This window comes from Aotus nancymaae, unplaced genomic scaffold (assembly GCF_030222135.1).
Source record: "Aotus nancymaae isolate 86718 unplaced genomic scaffold, 86718_ANA_hifiasm-v0.15.2.pri h1tg000014l, whole genome shotgun sequence".
In the NCBI taxonomy this organism is placed as follows: Eukaryota; Metazoa; Chordata; class Mammalia; order Primates; family Aotidae; genus Aotus; species Aotus nancymaae.
The window spans coordinates 60024287-60043832 of record NW_026988425.1 but is presented as its reverse complement, the minus strand read 5'-3'; the positions used below and the strand labels follow the sequence as shown (position 1 = coordinate 60043832).

At 41.4% G+C, this 19546-nt stretch overlaps 1 protein-coding gene across 1 annotated transcript in view; it reads right to left on the bottom strand.

Annotated features, from left to right (window-relative positions):
* Positions 1-19546, bottom strand: part of NLN (neurolysin) — a 107038-nt gene that overhangs the window by 5148 nt on the left and 82344 nt on the right. Inside the window, exons 10-12 of the mRNA XM_021673201.2 lie at positions 11547-11733; positions 11108-11236; positions 9003-9139 (exon numbers count right to left, since the gene is read on the bottom strand). Of these exons, the coding sequence (XP_021528876.2) occupies positions 9003-9139; positions 11108-11236; positions 11547-11733 (453 nt within the window). The remainder of the gene's footprint in view (positions 1-9002; positions 9140-11107; positions 11237-11546; positions 11734-19546) is intronic.

Below are 19546 nucleotides of genomic sequence, written 5' to 3'. Positions count from 1 at the left end.
CCAAGCTGGTCTGTAACTCCTGGCCTCAAGTGATCTGACTGCCTTGGCCTCCCAAAGTGCTGGGATTATAGGCACGAGCCAACGCTCCTGACCTTCAATTAGCTTTTGGAAAAAAAAAACAACAACAAAAACGTGTTATTTCTTGCCTGGTCTGCAGCAATTCATTACTATTACAGCAGCAATCTAGAATCTAAAATGTGAGTGATGGCTGTTCTTGTCATGGACTTTAATTAAGCCAAGAAGGAGCATATCATAGCTCTTGTGTCCAACCACAATTTATCTCCCTTCCCTTCCTTTCTCTGCTCAATATGCCTAAATTTGACCAGTGACAAATTAGTGGGCGGAGCGTGGAAAGATTGTGCTCTCTGGGTAGAGCAGTACTGGAAGAACATAGACAATGTGAGTTAAATTTTTCTGCAGAATTATAAAAATATTTTAAACATTTTATTATGAAAAACTTAAAATACATACTAATAGTAGAGCAACAGTATAATGAGCTGTCACGAACCTATCACCCAATCTCAATCATCAATACTTATATGCAGAAATTCTTCAAGCTCAAGATCTATGTATCGTGTATCTTTCATTTATTATAAAGATATATTCATTTGAAAAGTATTATAGAAACATCAAGGAAAATCAAAATGAAAGTTTAAAAAAATCACTCCAAATGTGAACATCTGACAAAGTATTTTCATTTTGTGTAGAGGACTGTAATTTTAGGTAGTAAAGAAAAGGAAGCATTTGAGGAGTTCCATGGTGTTGTAAAGAGACAGTTTATGAATGGTAAAATCATTTCAGAGCAGGGCGCTGTTTAATCTCACAATATGTGGCTCAGTACAGCTCAAATCTTCCTCTGCTTATGGCTCCATACAAGTTGATTCAATTTCCTGAATTACAGAGCAATGGTCTTTTAATAGTTTCATTTCCTTTGCAATGAAGTTTTGAGAAGAGTTTAAGAGTCATTTTGGTAACAGGATCTTGCTTTTCTTAAGAAAAAAACAGTTAAGTGAATTTTTGTGTTTCGAGGGGGTACCAGGCTCTTTACGTGAGAGAACATGGTCTGGGAGACACAAGCTACAGGGGGAAGGAGTCTTTGCCTTAAGTTGTTCTATTAATACTTCGTTTATAAAGCAACTGTAACTGTGAGGAAATCAAGAAGAGAAGCTCTAAGACAACTGCTAAAATTTTTCATGTTAGAAACATCCTTGAGGAAGATCTGCATACAATAAAAACTAAAGTTTTCCTATGAAGGAAAACCAGTGTCATCCACCTCTGTGATTTTTTTTTTTTTTTTCTAAGATGGGGTTTCACCATGTTGGCCAGGTTGGTATTGAACTCCTGACCTCAGGTGATCCACCCATGTCAGCCTCCCAAAGTGCTAGGATTACAGGCGTGAGCCACTGCACCTTGCACCTCTGTGATTTTTTTAACCCTAGAAGACTGGCATGTATCTTTTGGCAAGTGTGCAAGTCTTCTCCCACAGTGACGATTTTTGAACCAAGATCAGGAGCTCTAGTCAAGCCCAGGTTTGAATCTTGGCTCAATCCTTAGCTATGTGACCTGGGGCCTGGATTTCCTCATCTGTCAAATGGGAGTATGACTACCTCACTTGGTTTCTGGGCAGTTGGAGGAGGTGATTTCAGTATTCCGTTCACTCCCTAGCATATCTGGCATATAGCAGTAATCAATAAACCTCTCCTCCCCTCATCTCCTTTCCTCCTCCCCTCTCCTCTCTTCCCTTTCCTTTCACACTGCCTCAGCTCATTACTTACATACAGTTCAGAGAAACAAATGCATTCCTGGAGTAGCATTTCCTCAAAATTAGTTCTATCTCCTAATAAAGCTAAAGAAAGGCATAAGAAACTTCATTTCCACTGTTAGTAAGAAATAGAACATATAATTCAGTAGGAATATTAAGTGGGAGAGAAAAAACACTCAGACACTCATTTTATCCAATAATATGCACCCTTTCAGGTAATATTTTAATAGCAATAATAGTTATCTAAATAAAGGATGTCTATCATCTATCAGCAGTAAGAATATATAAATGGGAAACAGATTGGGTCTCCTGCTATCTTGGGCATCTCTGCAACAGCTCATGCAGGCTCTCACTAACTTTCCACCCTTCCTCCCTCCTTCCCAGCATGGAGGACTCTGGGGAGTGCAGCCAGAGCTATCTCCTTCCTACACTGAGTAACAGGCATCAGGGCAGAGAGTGACCGGCCAAGGATGGGTGATGACAATCAGGCACCTGACAAGCTCACTAGCCTGCTTTAAAGCTAGACTTTGGAACCTTTCCTTCCATAACTCCCTCCCAAGAGCACACTCTTTGTTTTTTATGAGGGTGGGAAGATCTTGAATGGAAAAAAATAAAAAAAGAATTGCTTTGACAACAAAGAAGGAGGGAGAGAATGAAACTCGTGCTGATAGAGAGATGGAGACAAGAATAGTAGTTGGAATTGTTGCCTAATTAGAAGAGGCCTTCTGGAAACCTTACTGATTTGTGAGGATAGAAGCGTAAACCTTTATTTATGGGGAAGAGGAGATCCAAAGAAAAAAAACACCCTGGGTAGGAGTATGTATGAGGGGTAGAGAAGTGGAAGCGGATGGGGAAAACGATCAGTTAGGTCCAAAAAGGCACAAACATGTTATACAGTAATTAAGTTAAATAATTGTGAAGCAGAGACGGGAACACAATGCTGAATAAAATAGTTCCTTTTACAAGATTCTTATGATCTATTAGGGAAGATAAAAAAATAGACAATTAACCAAGCAGATTATTGGGGTGCTAAGAGCAAACAAAGAAGGGCTGTAAGAGCACAAAGGAAGGAAAACTGCTTCCAGCTGGTTGGGATTCAAGATTTAGAAGACCTGACCTTGTAAATATTCAAGAAGTAGGCTGGAAATCAATTCAAATTCCTTCCTTTGTCCCTCAAGTCAGGCAAAACCTGAGGCTACTAGAAAAGGTTCAGTTATCAGAAAAATCAGCTGTTGGATGGTACATCAGGAGAGCTGAGACAGAGAAGAGAATTAAAGCCATTTGTAAAAACCTTCTGGAGAGGAAATTTCATATTCTCTTTCAGCAACACATTACAGCAGGAATTGGGCCTAGGATTCTGTTTCAAGCACTGGAATCCTTAGCTTTATAATATAGATTCTCTATCAAGTGATCTTTGTCATGTTTAACCGAGACGCTTCATGTTTCTGTGGCTACTATTGTATGTAAGACGTAGCTCCTTCCTTATGGCTTTACAGACTCAAATATAGTTGCACTTAACTATCTTGACTTTCTCAGTATTTCTTTCAGAAGTGATACTTGTTCATATTTCTCCTCTTCTGATGGAAGAAACAAAGCTTAGCAATTTCTCCAAATGCAAAAGAGGAGGAAGATAATAGCTTAACAATATAATTGCCTTTGAATCCACAATGTCTATTACCTCTTAGAAAATTTTCCCACAATGAAGTTGCCTTATAAAAAGAAATGGCCCTAGTTAAAATGCCCCATTATTTCAACCTATGATTAGCTGCTGGATTCTGAGTTCACATTTGGTGACCTTAAAGATATCCTTAAAGATCTTCGAGAGCTTGCTGGAAGTGTTAATCCCAAGCAGTTCCATTCCATAATTATTAAGAGAACAGTTAGAAAAGTGAAAGGTATGTTTGACAATAAGACAACTTCATGTTCATTGAGAAAAAAAAAAAACTTTAGGTAATATATAACAAAATAATTGGCCGAGTGTGGTGGCTCACACCTGTAATCCCAGCACTTTGGGAGGCCGAAGCGGGCGGATTGCCTGAGGTCAGGAGTTCAAGACCAGTCTGACCAACATAGTGAAACCCCATCTCTACTAAAAATACAAAAAAAAAAAAAAAAGCTAGGCGTGGTGGCATGTGCCTGTAATCCCAGCTACTTGGGCGGCTGAGGCAGGGGAACTGCTTGAACCAGGGAGGTGGAGGTTGCAGTAAGCCAAGGTTGCAGTGAGCAGAGATTGTGCCACTGCACTCCAGCCTGGGCGACAAAGACTCTGTCTCAAAAATAAACAAAAACAACATCATCATCAACAAAATAATTAAGCAGTTATGATGTGATGTCTATTTACTATGACAAATAATATTTTAAAAATAAAGATAAAACCAGAGGTAGCAAAGTTTTAGGCTGTTAGAGGTAAGCAGCCAGTTATTATACTTTGATAGAGGCCCTCAAAACAGAATGAAAACGATACCCTAAAATATTCTACAGCTACTTTCTATAATTCTGCTTGTGAAGATCTGAAATGGTCCCCAGAGCAGACTCTGGGGTTTGTAGGATGGCAGGGGGTTACAGAGGGAAGGCCTGGAGACAGTCTTATCTATTGCATAACCAATAACATCAACAACACGTGATTTCTCAGCTCCCAGCCTCTCCAGTTGCCTGGGGACTAACAATAGCAGGCACTGACTCTTTGAAGGGCCATCCCGCTATCTTCTCAAAATGACCCAAACACACGTTAGGGAGGGTGAGACAACAAAGTCTGCAGGATGTGTTTTGATTGCTGATTCCCATGACTTCAGATCAAATGAAGTATTCCTTTATACCATAAAAATTCATATTTTTATCCTCTCTATGTATCTGAAGCAACCACTCACTGACGTGTGAAACTAAAGCAAATCCACAGAGTCTGGAACAACTCAAGGTAATGCCATCTTTCTCAGTGTTGGCTAATAACACACTCTGTGGTTATGGCACAAAATAAATAATGTATGGTGCATTGGTCTGAAGAAGTATTTTTCTTTTTTTTAACTTTTAAGTTTAGGGGTACTAGTGTAGGTTTGTTACACAGGCAAACTTGTGTCATGGGGTTTGTTGTACAGATTATTTCATCATCCAGGTATTAAAGCTAGTACCCGTTAGCTATTTCTCCTGATCCTCTCCCTCTTCCCATCCTTCACCCTCCAAAAGGCCCCAGTGTGTGTTGTTCTCCTCTATGTATCCATGTGTTCTCATCATTTAGCTCCCATTTATAAGTGAGAACCTGAAGCATTTGGTTTTTGATTCCTGTGTTAGTTTGCTAAGGGTAATGTCCTCCAGCTCCATCCACGTCCCTACCAAGGACATGATCTTGTTCTTTTTTTTTTTTTTTGAGATGGAGTTTTGCTCTTGTTGCCCAGGCTGGAGTACAATGGTGCAATCTTGACTCACTGCGGCCTCCACATCCTGGGTTCAGCTCTTGTTCTTTTTCATGACTGCACAGTATTTCATGGTGTATATTATTTTTGTTGGGGGAGTTCTTCTTCTTTTCTTATTCAAATGAATATTTGCTCTAAAATAACACTTGCCCTTACAAAATACAAGTACCCAGTTACTAAAAATTAATGCTTTGGGACAACAAAAGACTTTCTTTTTCTCTTCATCACATATAGCTATAATGACAATCTACGTTTTTTGTAGACTACGATTGTTCTACCAAAGCATTAATTTTTAATAACTGGGTACTTGTAGTTTGTAAGGCAAGTGTTATTTTAGAGCAAGTATTTGTTTTTTCTTTTTTAAAGAACACCCTCACAAAACAACAACAACAACAAAACCCAAATAGTACATTGTATGAGGGAATAAAATGGCTGCTTAAAAACCATCTTCTAGTATCTGCGACGGGTATGAGGGTGAGGGGCCAAGGGATTCTTCTCAGCTTTTAGAGCCAGGTCCATTATTGCCGTGATAGCAGAGGAGCAGGGAGTGCCATGATATGCAAAGCATTTGAAAGGAAAGGAAAAAGTGTAAAGGAAGGAATTAACACCAGCCTTACGGCATAAGACATCTAAGAAAACATAGCATGGCTGAATCCAGAATTTTAGTAACACTAAAAATTGTTTTTAACATCACAAGTTTTTTTTTTTTTTTTAATGTAGTTTATTTGGCCTCTGAATGTAAAGTGAGAGACCAGAATATCACAAGTTTTAACTCTAAGTTGTTGGGATCATGCTTTCTCTAAGTTCAACCCAGCACCTTTGTCTAAATAAGAGTAGTATGGCTGCCTGCCAAACTGTGTAGCTTGAGAATAAGAGGAAGTACAGAGAAGCATAATGACAGGAATTGCTTCTGTTAGGCTGGCAAGTTCCTGGGAACCACTGGGATCAGTAATTTGGCTGCTACCTTGACATCCAGAAGAGAAAAGGTAATGATAGAGGGTACTGGGTATGTGGTCACACGAGGGCAAGCGCAGAGGAGGTGATGGCGAAGGCTTGGCTGGGAGAGGCAGTGTACACTTACACCAGGAAGCCTCACCAGTGATTGCCAGTAAGATGTAACGATTGTGCCTTTACCTAGTTAGATCTTTTTTCTCATTGAAACATTGTTTCTGGCTTCTAAAATAATCTATGCATTATGTAAAAATAAGGAAAAGCTCCATAAAAAGTATAGAAAAATTATCACTCATAAACGTATCCCCCAAAGATACTCATTGACAACATTTTGATGTGCTTTTTTTTCTAAACACATTTTAAAATCAACATGTGTATTCTATGGTGTAAAATATCTTACAATATGAAGTTTTTTCACTTGGTAATAGTTACATTAACTATTCCAGACATAGTAAAAGTTTATTGAAGCCCTCCTTCCATGCCCAAGACCACTTTTTTTGTCTTTTGTTTTTCTTTAAAAACTAGTCTATTTTTCATTTTTTATTTCTATTTTTTGATTTTTAACTTCTCTTTATTTTAGGGGACAGTTCTCCAAAAGAGAAGAGAAAGGTAATGAGAGAAGGTACTGGGTATGTGGTCCCGTGAGTGGCAGCACAGAGGAAGTGATGGGGAAGGCTTAGTCCCCTCCTCCTGGTTCACTCGTATGTTCAAAGGATGGAAAGATCACTTTTGGTTTTGGATAATCTCAAAGATTTCTTGAACATGTGGTTATCTGAGTGAGACCTTTAAGACTGCTAGAATTTTTGAGAGGCACAGATGAAGGAGGCATATAGTTTAGGTGAATGAAAGAGAATGAATAAATTTGCGAAGGTGGAGAGACCCAAGGGAACACACAAACTTGTCTAACACACAGGGAGTACTGAGAAGTAAAAAAGGGTTTCATTGCTGAGCTGAGGGCTGTGAACAGAGAGAGGAGTAACAAGAAGCAGGAAGTGAAGAAAAAGGTGAGGGCTTTCAGAGTTGGTATCTGGGTCATCAGTGGTAACTACGGAGGAAGGATAACTTTCCAATTCTCTTGGTGGGGTCAACAGCAAGGAAATAGAGGTTTGCAAAGACCTCTTCTTACACTGAGAAATTACGCTGTGAAAAGAACAGAGTACTAACACTAACAGGGGTTATCAGAATCAGTAGTGAGTTTTTTTTTCCAAGGCAGCAAACCAGAAACTCTTGATGTTAGAGACATCTCCTCTGAGACAGGAGGAAATGAGAAGTACTGAAGTACAGAGAAAGAAAGATGAAGGTATTCATTCTCAATGATTTTTTTTTTTTTTCGAGACAGGTCTCACTCTGTCATCCAGGCTGGAGTGCAGTGGCATGATCTCAGCTCACTGTAGCTGCCACCTCTCTTGGGCTCAAGCAATACTCCCATCTCAGCCTCCAGAGTAGCTCGGGCTATAAGCTTGTACCATCACACCTGGCTAATTTTGTTCATTTTTTGTAGAGATGAGGTCTCGCTATATTGAATAGGTTGGTTTCAAATTCCTGGACTTGAGCGATCCTCCCACCTCAATCTCCCGAAGTTCTGGGATTACAGGTGTGAGCCACTGCACCCAGCTTCAATGATCTTAATTTTTTTAATAAAGAGGAGAGATCATCTGCTGACAGAGGAGCGAGGTGGTGGGGACTTGGAAGGAAATCAATAAGGGGAATGGAGTTGGACCAGAGAGAACGCTGGGGTCAGGTTCAGGCTAGAGGGTATGACTTTGCAGTGGGGCATGTCAGTGGAGTCATACAATCTTCCCCAGGACACTTTGAATCCTCAAGGCACCATCTCTGTGGTGGAAGCATTAAGGGATGGGTCCTGGTTGAAGGCCATGCAGGAGTAGGTATGTCTCTGAGAACCACAGTCAGCAGTTGACCTTTGTAAATGGGTTGGCCAGGTAATGGAAAAAGAATTACAAGGACTTAACAGATTGGGTGGGGTGGGATGGGAGAGGAAATGCTTCAAAATAATAAAGTATGAGTACCTTGGAGGTGTTATTTCAGGAGGAAGGTGGGGAGGGAATGGTGATCTAAATCACATCGATGTATTTCAATACGTATGTGTAAGGTACTATGCAAACTAGAAAAAAACATTTGGAGAACAAATCAGTTGGTTGAAATAAGCACAGAGACCCTGATTTTGATAATCTGTTCTTCTAATTTCTGAATCAAACAATTTAAAAACATGCATTGGAAAATGCATCAGCCTTGGAAATAATCTGATGGATGAGTCTTCAATGAGAATGGAGATTAGGGGCTGTAAATCAGGAAGGTCTGTCTGGCAGCTACCTGGCAGTCAACTCACTGCACACAGAAAGGAATGGCTCAGGTTAATGAAGCAGCTTAAACTATTTAAAAGCACAAAGGTCGCAAACTATGTAGTGGGTGGGGCATGCCAGCCACAGAAAAAGGGTGTCTCCCACAAAAGTACACAAAGTGTGTAGAGAATATCAAAACACAGGGAAACCATTTACATCAGGGAAGGAGTTTATCTTTCTTTCCCAATCTCCTATAAAACTAAAACGTTGTATGGCACATGTCAAAACTAGCAGCTATAAATTCTCAAATCCATAAACAAAGCTTTGAATTTTTAATTATGTAATATATTGGAATGTTAATAAGCAAGAAAATATACTAGTTTTTTTTTAAGTTATAGAATTAATCACTTATATACTGCAACTTAATGATGTACGATGATTTGAAAGATGCAAAGCCTCAGAGGTAAAAGCTGTTACCAAGCCTCTGACAGTAAAATCTAGGTGCAATCAATATTTTACACTAGGAGTTAAAGGGGAGGGAGCAACTACAAAATTAATAAAAGGAGAAAAAGAATACTATACCTCTGGATTCATTATCCCTTCTTTCTTAAAGCAGCTGTAAAACATGTCCATGGAAAATACTTCACTCCAAAGATATCCATAATATTGGCCATCATATCCCCCTGCCAAATGTCCAAAAGTAGCCGGCATATTTGTGCCTTTAAAAAAAATACACTTCAATCAATGTGATAGCAAATGTTAATGATGAGGTTAACAGCTAGCTAAGGTTTCCCTTTGGGGAGCCTAGCTGTGGGAGGAGAGAGTGAATGATATCATCTCACCTCTAATACTCCCTGGGCTTATGCGTCCTCTTGGCCAAGATGTTTATAAACATCTATCAATGGCTCAACCTCAGAGCTGGTTTCGGCCCCAAGCTTAGGAATGCCTAAGGATAGTTTCAGCGGCTTTGTCCACACCCATCAGATAGCTCAGTGTTTTGGAACTGAAGTCAGTCCTTTCTTATCCCTTAAACATGTATGTATCTTGGAATATAATATTAACCCTACTCTTTGCCACATCTCTTTATATCTAAAATGTCTCAGAATCACACTTATTTTAGGATGATAATTACTGAAAAACAACTCTTTTTTTGGAGACAGAGTCTCACTCTGTCACCCAAGCTGGAGTGCAGTGGTGAGATCTCAGCTCACTGCAACCTTGGCATCCCGGGTTCAAGCGATTCTCCTGCCTCAGCCTCCCTAGTAGCTGGGCTTACAGGTGCATGTCACTACACTGGTTCATTTTTGTATTTTTAGTAGAGACGGGGTTTCACCATGTTAGTCAGGCTGTTCTTGAACTTCTGACCTCAAGTGATCTGCCCACCTTGGCTTCCCAAAGTGCTGGGATTACAGGCGTGAGGCACCATGCCTGGCCTGAAAAAGAACTCTTTACCAATTTGATCTACCTGTAGGGCTACTTTATAAAAGATTTTGTCAAAGTGGCTTGAGACACAAAGGTGCTCTATGGCTTACTACGTAGGGAGCCTAGAATGACTCAACTGACCATTCTTATCTTTATTCTCTCTATAAATATGGCTGACTCATTTTAATAACAATTTCCTGGGTGAAAAATATTCACCTTACCAACTACATATAAAAGCACAACTATATATTGTCTTAAAATATATACATACAAATATAAATACACACACACACACACACACACACACACAGGCATACACACACACGTACACACGAGTCCCATAAATCTCTGATTAGAAAATGCTAGCCAAATGCTTTAACTGACTTCAGAATCAGAAACAAGATGAAGTTCATACTTCTCCCCCAAAATACCCCTTCTTTTTTTTTTTTTTGAGACAGGGTGTTACTATGTCACCAAGGCTGGAGTATAGTGGTGTGATCACGGCTTGCTGCAGCTTCAACCTCCCCCTGCTCAGGTAATCCTCTGAACTCAGCTTCCTGGGTGGCTGGGACTACAGGCACAGCACACACTACCACACCTGGCTAATTTTTGTATTTTTTGTAGAGACAGGTTTTACTATGTTGCCTAGGCTGGTTTTGAACTCCTAAGCTCAAGTGATCTTGCCTCAGCCTCCCAAAGTGCTGGGATTACAGGTATGAGCCACTGCACCAGGCCTAAAAATGCCTCTTCTTGATAGCATAACAGGATGACTATAGTCAATAGTAATTTAATTGTACATTTAAAAATAACTAAAATAGTGTAAGTGGATGTATGTAATACAAAGGATAAATGCTTGACGGGATGGAAAAAATGAAATACTATACGCAAAGAAAATAATAAAAAATAATAAATGATCCTTCTGCCAATTTGTTACTGAAAATCATAGGGAAGTCATGGTGCATACAGGGAGGGAGGAGCTGAGAGTGTGCTGCCAACATGAACGTCTCTCCCAGTTCTGGGGCGGAGGCCAACCGCTCACGCCTGATTACATTAAAATGCTGCAGATCTGGAGCCACCTTTCCTTCAAGCGCATTTGGACAGGGTAACTCATAAGGGCATAGTATGCTTATCTGAAAGTCATGGCCTGATTACAGAAATCAGAAACAATTAGGTAATCTGTCTGACAAACTCCATCTCCCCTGCAATGTTAGGAGAATGCCCTGTGCTTCACAGGGAAATGAACTCAACTCATAGTCGTTACATACCTGGAGTTGCTACAATACCTAATATTTCTGAGCAGTATTTGGCATATTCACTCGCAGCATCCAGCGATGTGTTGGTATGAAGAGACTGATCAACTTTGCTCAAAACAATCTGGCGCAGGGTCAGAAGACCTAATAACATAAGAATGTTTGGGCATGTTTTGGAGAAGAGAGAACTGTGTCTTCTATTATCACAAGATTGCAGATTCCAAAAATGGATTCCAGTAGTACTCATCACAAAATGGGAGCAGGACATCTCATTCTACTTAAGATTTAAAAGAGATATGGTTTTTTGTCTTAGACAAAATCCCAGGGTTTCCTACTTCAGTATATTTAATATTCTTCACTCCTCATATTAGCACTGTTGGGGTACCATTTAAAGGGAAAATAAATTCTACAGAAGATGATGCCAGCAATTTTTTTCTAAAATTACAAGTCATACCTGTGTTGACTAGTCTAGAAGCCACAAGTTTTTCAAGCAGATCATCTGAAATAGGGCTTCCGTCTTTATAATGTTTTGACAATCTTCGGAGGGAATCAATGTCCCACACCCAGTTTTCAAGCATTTGCGATGGCACCTCTACAAAGTCAGTTTCCACATTTGTTCCGCTAAATCGTGCAAAATCAGTCTAGAAAGCAAACACAGATTTTTTTTAAAGAACTGAATGAAAAGTACATATGCAATTAATAATTATTAAGAATCACCAAAACTTAAGGCAGAATCAGACTCAACTGCCCCTTTGAAAATAAAATACAGCAGCTGAGCAGTGTGAAAAATAACCCCTAAATACTCTATATTGTGGTAATAATTTCATTCCTTTGAATTGTAGACAAGATTGGAACAATCATCAGGAAATCATAACTCAAAAATACAAACAGTCTAAGCTAAAACAAGCCTTAAGCTTTGAAAGCAAAAATATTTTAAAAGAATTTTCCATTAAAAATGAAGAGATCCATTAGACAAGCAATTTCTCCCTGACTCCTCTTTCCAATTGCTTACTTCTGTTTATTCAATACATGCCTTTCTGCGGCACTCATCGCTCTATTGCTTAACTACTTAGGTTTTAACCAAAATTAATTAAAGAGTTAAATAACAACACTATAGACTGATAACCTTCGAGTGTGCAATGCTTTGTATTTTAAACTTTAAATGAGTGGTTCTAAGATGACTATGTTGTAGAAAGCCAGATTTCTACCTCTCAGATTGGGTGGACAATGTTACCTTAAAATAAGAAGCTGCTTCAGTAGGAGTTAGGTTTGTAAATTAATTGGCAAGTGGAGTGAATTATATGCTATAGGAAAAGAGAAACAAGGGATGTATTCAAAAGGTAGAGCACTCCTGGTGCTCTAACTTCAGAATAAAGGACTTATTCTGAAGGCCTGAGCTGAGTTAAAAAAACAAAAGAGGTATCCGAGTCATGGCACCAGAATTAAAAAAAAAAAAAAAAAAGAAGGTTTAAAAAGAGTTTAATGAAACCAAGTTTAGTAAATTCTTGAGTCAGACGTCAGAAAAGCTCTCAAGCAGAAAAACAGAGATTCACTAAAACAGGCTAGTGTTTTTAACCTTCACACAGTCCTTCAAACACTTGTAAAACTGCCATTGGCAGAGAAGACTTAGCATTTATCCTACTGGGTCATCTGCAGAACGGGGCTCCTCATTCTATTGTCTTTCCCTGAACCACTGTCCTGTTTTTCTCTTCTGATGCATTACATTCCAACCTTCTCTCCCTGACTTCATCATCCCTGAGGCTCCAAAAGGAGGGGAAAGGGAAGAGGGACGTAACCACCAGAGAAGGCAGCAGATGGGGTGCCGAATCAGCAGCAAATACCCACTCTGCTTTTTGGCCCAGGGCAGAGGCACAGATGTCAATGCCATCTCATATTCTGCCTTTCTCTCTTTATGCAAAAAAATGTTTTGCTTGACTTCTCATTAAAATTGTGCTGATTCTAGATATGAAGAGCTGCAAATATTAAAGGGGCAAGGATAACTAAATTCACTGGGTTCTAGAATTAGGCCACCTCTATTGAGGACATCCCAATTAAAAAAATTTTTGCAGGGAGGCCGGGTGCAGTGGCTCATGCCTGTAATCCCAGCCCTTTGGGAGGCCGAGGTGGGTAGATCCCAGGGTCAGGAGTTCAAGACCTGCCTGGCCAAGATGGTGAAACCCCATCTCTACTAAAAATACAAAAAAAAATTAGCTGGGCATAGTGGTGGGCACCTGTAATCCCAGCTATTAGGAGGCTGAGGCAGGAGAATTGCTTGAACCCAGGAGGCGGAGGTTGCAGTGAGCTGAGATCACGCCACTGCACTCCAGCCTGGCCAATAGAGTGAGACTCCATCTCAAAAAAAAAAATTATTGCAGGGAAAGAGGTAAGGGTCCCAGAAATGGAATATTTTGTCTCATTATGGTATATGATGTTCTAAGATTACATCCTACTTCATAGATAAAACAATCTTATACAGTTGTTATAATAGCTAATATCTGTTGAGACTTTACTATGTCAGGCATTATAGGCATACCTTAGAGATATTGTGGGTTTAGTTCCAGATCACTGCAATGAAGTGAATATCACAATAAAGTGATCTACACATATTTTTTGGTTTTTCAGTGCAGATAAAGTCTATATGTTAACATTATACTGTAGTCTATTAACTGTTCAAAAGAATTGTCTAAAATAACAATGTACATGGCTGGGCATGGTGGTTCATCCTAGCACTTTGGGAGGCCAAGGCGGGTGGATCACCTGAAGTCAGGAGTTCAGGCCAGCCTGGCCAACATGGTGAAACCCTGTCTCTACTAAAAATACAAAAATTAGCCACATGTGGTGGCAGGCACCTGTAATTCCAGCTACTCAGAAGGCTGAGGCAGGAGAATCATGTGAACCTGGGAGGTGGAGGTTGTAGTGAGTCAAGATGGCACCACTGCATTCCAGCCTGGGTGGCAGAGTGCGGCTCTGTCTCCAAAAAAAAAAAAAAACCACACATACACACAAAAACAATGTACATACCTTGTATGTTAAAAAACACTAATGATCATCTGAGCCATTGGCAAGCTGTAATCTTTTCGCTGATGGAGGCTCTTGCTTCCATCAATGTTGATGGCTGCTGACTGATCAGGGTGGTACTTATGATCAGGGTGCTGACTGATCAGGGTGGTAGTTATGGAAGGTTGGCATGGCTGTGGCAATTTCTTTCCTTTTTTTGAGACAGGGTCTTACTCTGTTGCCCAGGCAGGAGTGCAGTGGTACAATCTTGGCTTACTGAAACCTCCACCTCCCAGGTTCAAGCAATCCACCTGCCTTGGCCTTCCTAGTAGCTGGGACTCCAGGCAGGTGCCACCATGCCTGGCTAATTTTTGCATTTTTAGTAGAGATGGAGTTTCACCATGTTGACCATGCTGGTCTCAAACTCCTGACCTCAGGTGATTCGCCTGTCTCGGCCTCCCAAAGTGCTGGGATTACAGGTGTGAGCCACCATGCCTGGCTGTAATTTCTTAAGACAAAGATGAAGTTTGCCACATCAATGGACTCTTCCTTTCATGAAAGATTTCTTGGTAGCATGTGATACTGTGAGATACCATTTCGCCCACAATAAAATGTCTTTCAAATCTGGAGTCTATTATCTCAATACCTGCCACTGCTTTACCAACTAAGTTTATGTAATATTCTAAATCCTCTGTGGTCATTTCAATGATATTCACAGCATCTTCAGCAGGAGTAGACTGCAAATCAAGAAGTCACTTTTGTTGCTCATCTCTTTAAGTTTTATCTGAGATTGCAGCAATTCAGTCTCATCTTCAGGCTCCACTTCTAATTTTAGTTCTCCTGCTGTTTCTATAATATCTGCAGTTCCTTCCTCCTTCCAGGTCTTGAACTCCTTCCTGAAAGTCATCTATGAGGGTTGAAATCAATTTCTTCTAAATTTCTGTTAATGTTGACATTTGATCTCTTCCCATGAATCATGCATGTTCTTAAATGGCATTTGGAATGGTGAATCCTTTCCGAAAGGTTGTCAATGTACTTCAGCCAGATCTACCAGAGAAATTACTATCTATGACAGCTATAGTCTTATGAAATGTATTTCTCATATAATAAGACTTGAAAGTTGAAATTACTCCTTGATCCATGGACAGCAGAATGGCTATTGTGTTTGCAGGCATGAAAACAACATAATTTTCTTGAACATCTCTGTCTGAGCTCTTGTGTGACCAGGTGCATTGTCAAGGAGCAGTAATACTTTGAAAGGTATCTATTTTTTTGAGCAGTAGATCTCAACAGTGGCTTAAAGTAGTAAGCCATGCTGTAAACAGATGTACTGTCATCCAGGCTTTGCTGTTTCATGTATAGGGCACAGGCAGAGTAGATTCAGCATAATTCATAAGGGTCCTAGAATTTTCAGAATGGTAAATAAGCAGTGGCTTCAACTTCAAGTCACCAGTTGCATTAGCCCCTAAGAGGAGAGTCAGCCTGACCTTTGAAGCTTTCAAGACAGGCATTGACATTTCCTCTCTAGCTCTCCAGAAAGTCCTAGACGGCATCTTCTTCCAACAGAAGGCTGTTTCGTCTACATGGAAAATCTGTCATTTAGTGGAGCCACCTTCATCGATGATCTTAACTAGGTCTTCTGGATAACTTGCCACAGCTTCTACATCAGCAACTGCTGCTTCACCTTGTTCTATGTTAGAGACAGCTTCTTTCTTTGAACCTCATGAACTAACCTCTTCTAGCTTCCAACTTTTCTTCTGTAGTTCTCACTTCTCTCAGCCTTCATAGAATGAGAGTTAGTGTTTTGCTCTGGATTAGGCTTTGGCTTAAGGGAATGTTGTGGCTGGTTTCCTCTTCTATCCAGACCACTCAAAGTTACTTCAATCAGCAACAAGTCTATTTTGTTTTCTTATTTGTGTGTTTACTGGAGTAGCACTTTTAATAACTTTCAAGAAATTTTCCTTTGTTTCATAACTTTACTGACTGGCACAAGAGGCCTATCTCACCTTTTGACATGCCTCCCTCACGAAGCTTGATCATTTCTAGCTTTTGATTTAAAGCAAAAGACTTATGACTCTTCCTTTCAGTTGAACACTTACAGGTCATTGTAGGGTTACTGACTGATCTAATTTCAACATTGTTGAGTCTCAGAGAACAGGAGGTTAAAGGAGGGGGTGAGAAAATGAGAAATGGCTCGGTGGAGCAGTCAGTACACATGTAACATTCATCAATTAAGTTCTCTGTCTTATAAGAGCATGGTTTGTGGCACCTCAAAACAATTGCAATAGTAATATCAAAGACTGCTGGTCACAATAACAGATATAATAATAATGAAAAAGTCTGAAATACTGTGAGAATTACAAAAATGTGACACAGAGACACAAAGTGAGCACATTCTGTTGGAAAAACAGCACTGATAAATGTGCCTGGGCAACATGGTGAGACTCTGTCTCTATGTAATAAAAAAAGAAATCACTGATCACAGATCATCATAACAGATATAATAATAATGAAAAAGTCATCCGGGTGTGGTGGCTCACACCTGCAATCCTAGGACTTCCAAAGGCCATTGGGGGTGGATCATTTGAGGCCTGGAGTTCTGGACCAGCCTGGTCCACATGGTGAAATCCATGTCTACTAAATAGACAAAAAAAAATTAGCTGGGTGTGGTGGCATGCACCTGTAATCCCAGCTACTGAGGAGGCTGAGACAGGAGAACTGCTTGAACCTGGGAGGCGGAGGTTGCAGTGAGCTGAGACTGCACCACTAGACTCCAACCTGGGCAACAGAGTGTGACTCCATCAGAGCGTAGCATCTTCTTCCAACAGAAGGTTGTTTCATCTACTCATCATCAAAGAAAAGAAAAAAGAAAATGTCTGAAATATTGTAAGAATCCCAAAATGTGACACAGAGACATAGAGTAAGCATATGCTGTTGGAAAAACAGCGCTGAGACACTTGCTTAAAGCATGGTTGACATAAACCCTCAATTTGTAAAAAACATAGTATACGTGAAGTACAGTAAAGCGAAGGACAATAAAATGAGGTATGCTTATATGACATGCTCTTTACGTGGATTATTTGATTTAAATACCAAAATAATTATATGAAGTAACTATCTCCCTTTTTTAGATAAGGAAACTAAGGCGTACAGAGATTAATGATGTAACTTCAATTTGAAAGCAGGCAGTCTGACTTCATAACCCACAATATCAACCACAAATGCTACAGTGCTCTGTAAAATGAAAAAAAAAAACAAAAGGTTAAATGATGATATTCCAAAATGACTAAATCCTCTTGGATGGAATCTAAAATACAAAAGTCTTATATCAAACCCTCCTTTACGTGAAGAGTTAAAGTGAGTTTTCAGTGTGCTTCCTTAGAAATTTGACTTCTTCTTTATTCTGGAAGATTTTTCAAAGATCAAACATGAGGCTGAGGTCAAAGACCAGCCTTTGTAACCCTCTATCCTGAACTTGGGATTCTGCAATACTACTGATGACAGTGGTGGCCCATCCCAGCTACAGTGGGGGAAGCGTAGCTGGGGCTGTGCACTCCATGGATATGGCAGGAGCCAAGAACAGGCAGAAGTCCTGCCCCCTTCTGAGCTGGCAGGGCAGGAGCCTCATCCTCCTGGGCATAACTGCAGCTGCCTAAGTTGTGGCTGATGACCTGGGTATGCCTGTGCTCTTGGGGGCCAAAAGCAGGTAGGGGCCCTGCCCTCCTGGGCACAGCTGCATCTGCCTAAGCTATGGATGCAGACCCAGGCATCCTTGTGCTCTTGGGGGCTGGGAGCAGGTAGGAGACCCGCCCTCCCGGGTGTAGCTGCAGCTGCCCAGCTATGGATATGGACCCAGGCATCTCTGCACTCTCAGGGGCCCAGGAAGCTCCCCCTACCTGCTAATGGCACTTGTTCTGATTTTGGAGCAATGTTGAGGCCAAGCCCAGGCACTGTCACAACCTGGCCAGGTGTGTGGATGGTCAGGACAGCACTGATACGCCAACCTCACTGGACTTTGGGCACTGATGAGCATGGGAGGGAAGCTGAGGGGGGAGCCTAGGGCAGCTCAGCACTGGCCTGCAGGTCCTCCTCTGCATGAACAGCCTGGGAACCAAAAAGAGTGGTAGCAGGCAGACAGGTCCCTGGGCAGAAAGGGGTGAGTCTCTGGCGAAGCCCCACCTTCAAGCCAGGGAAGGCCTGAAGCCTGGGGGCCAGGCTGCCAGTCCTGTAGACCAGAGTGGGAACTTAGGTGCTTTTTCTGGAATCACCCATAGGCCAATCAGCCTGCACTTTCTCCCCTCTGAAGCCCATTAAAAACCCTGGACTCAGCCAGACTTGAGTAGATGTCAGGACAACCAGCTGCTGAGAGGAGCTACTCACTCCAGGGTCTCCTCTACGCTGGGAGCTGAGCAGATGTCAGGATGATCAGCTGTGGAAAGGAGCTACCCATCCCAGTGTCTCCTCTCTGCTGAGAGCTGAAAAGACAATGGGACAACCAGCTATGGAAAGGAGTTACCTACCCCAGGGTCTCCTCTCTGCTGAGAGCTGAACCCTCTATGGGATGACCTGCCTGTGGGGAGGAGCTACCCAATCCAGGGTCTCCTCTCTGCTGACAGCTGAACACTCATCGGGACACCCTGGCTGCAGAGAGGAGATACCCACTGTGTGTCTCCTCTGAGTTGTTCTATTGCTCAACAAAACTCCTCTTTGCCTTGCTCACCTTCCACTTGTTTGTGTATGTCATTCTTCCTGGGCATGAGACAGGAACTCAGGACCCGTTGAATGGTGGGGCCAAAAGAGCTGTAACACAAACAGGGCTGAAACATGCCCCTTGCATGCCGTGCTGTGGGTAACAAGAAGGAGACAAGAGTTGTGGCCCTTCAGGGAACCCAGACCTAGGAGTTCCCCAAGCCAGGGCTGTGATACCTTCTTTGGGGCTCTGTGGTTCCCAGTGTATCTAAGCTTCAGGGTACCACTGCATTCCCCAGTGCCAGCCAAGAAAGCTGCTTGTGGTACGCTTGATCCAGCTGCAGCCTTGCAAGGAGCCGGCGCCTGTGCCAGTACCTGGAGCTGCCTGCACCGCCATAGCCAGCATGCCTGTCTGTATGCAGTGGCTGGACTCCATGCTCGCTCACTCACTCACTCCTCACCACTTCACTTGCCCTTGGCAGGTATGGGATCCAGGCTAATAGTGTGAGCTGAGTGCAGCCTGCCAGGCTGAGTGGGCCTATGGGCCCAAGCAAAACTCGGGCAAAGGCACCACTGGACACACAGGTTTCTGGCTGGTGATGCGACACCCCAAGGATCCTGTGACACTATTGCACAATTTTCTCAAGGTGATGGTTTTTAAATAGGTACTAACAGCAAATAAAGGCCAAATCACACCATCAGTCACCACCATGTGATATACTGACAAAAACATAGACTTTGTATACCCTGCTTATATGAAGATTTTTC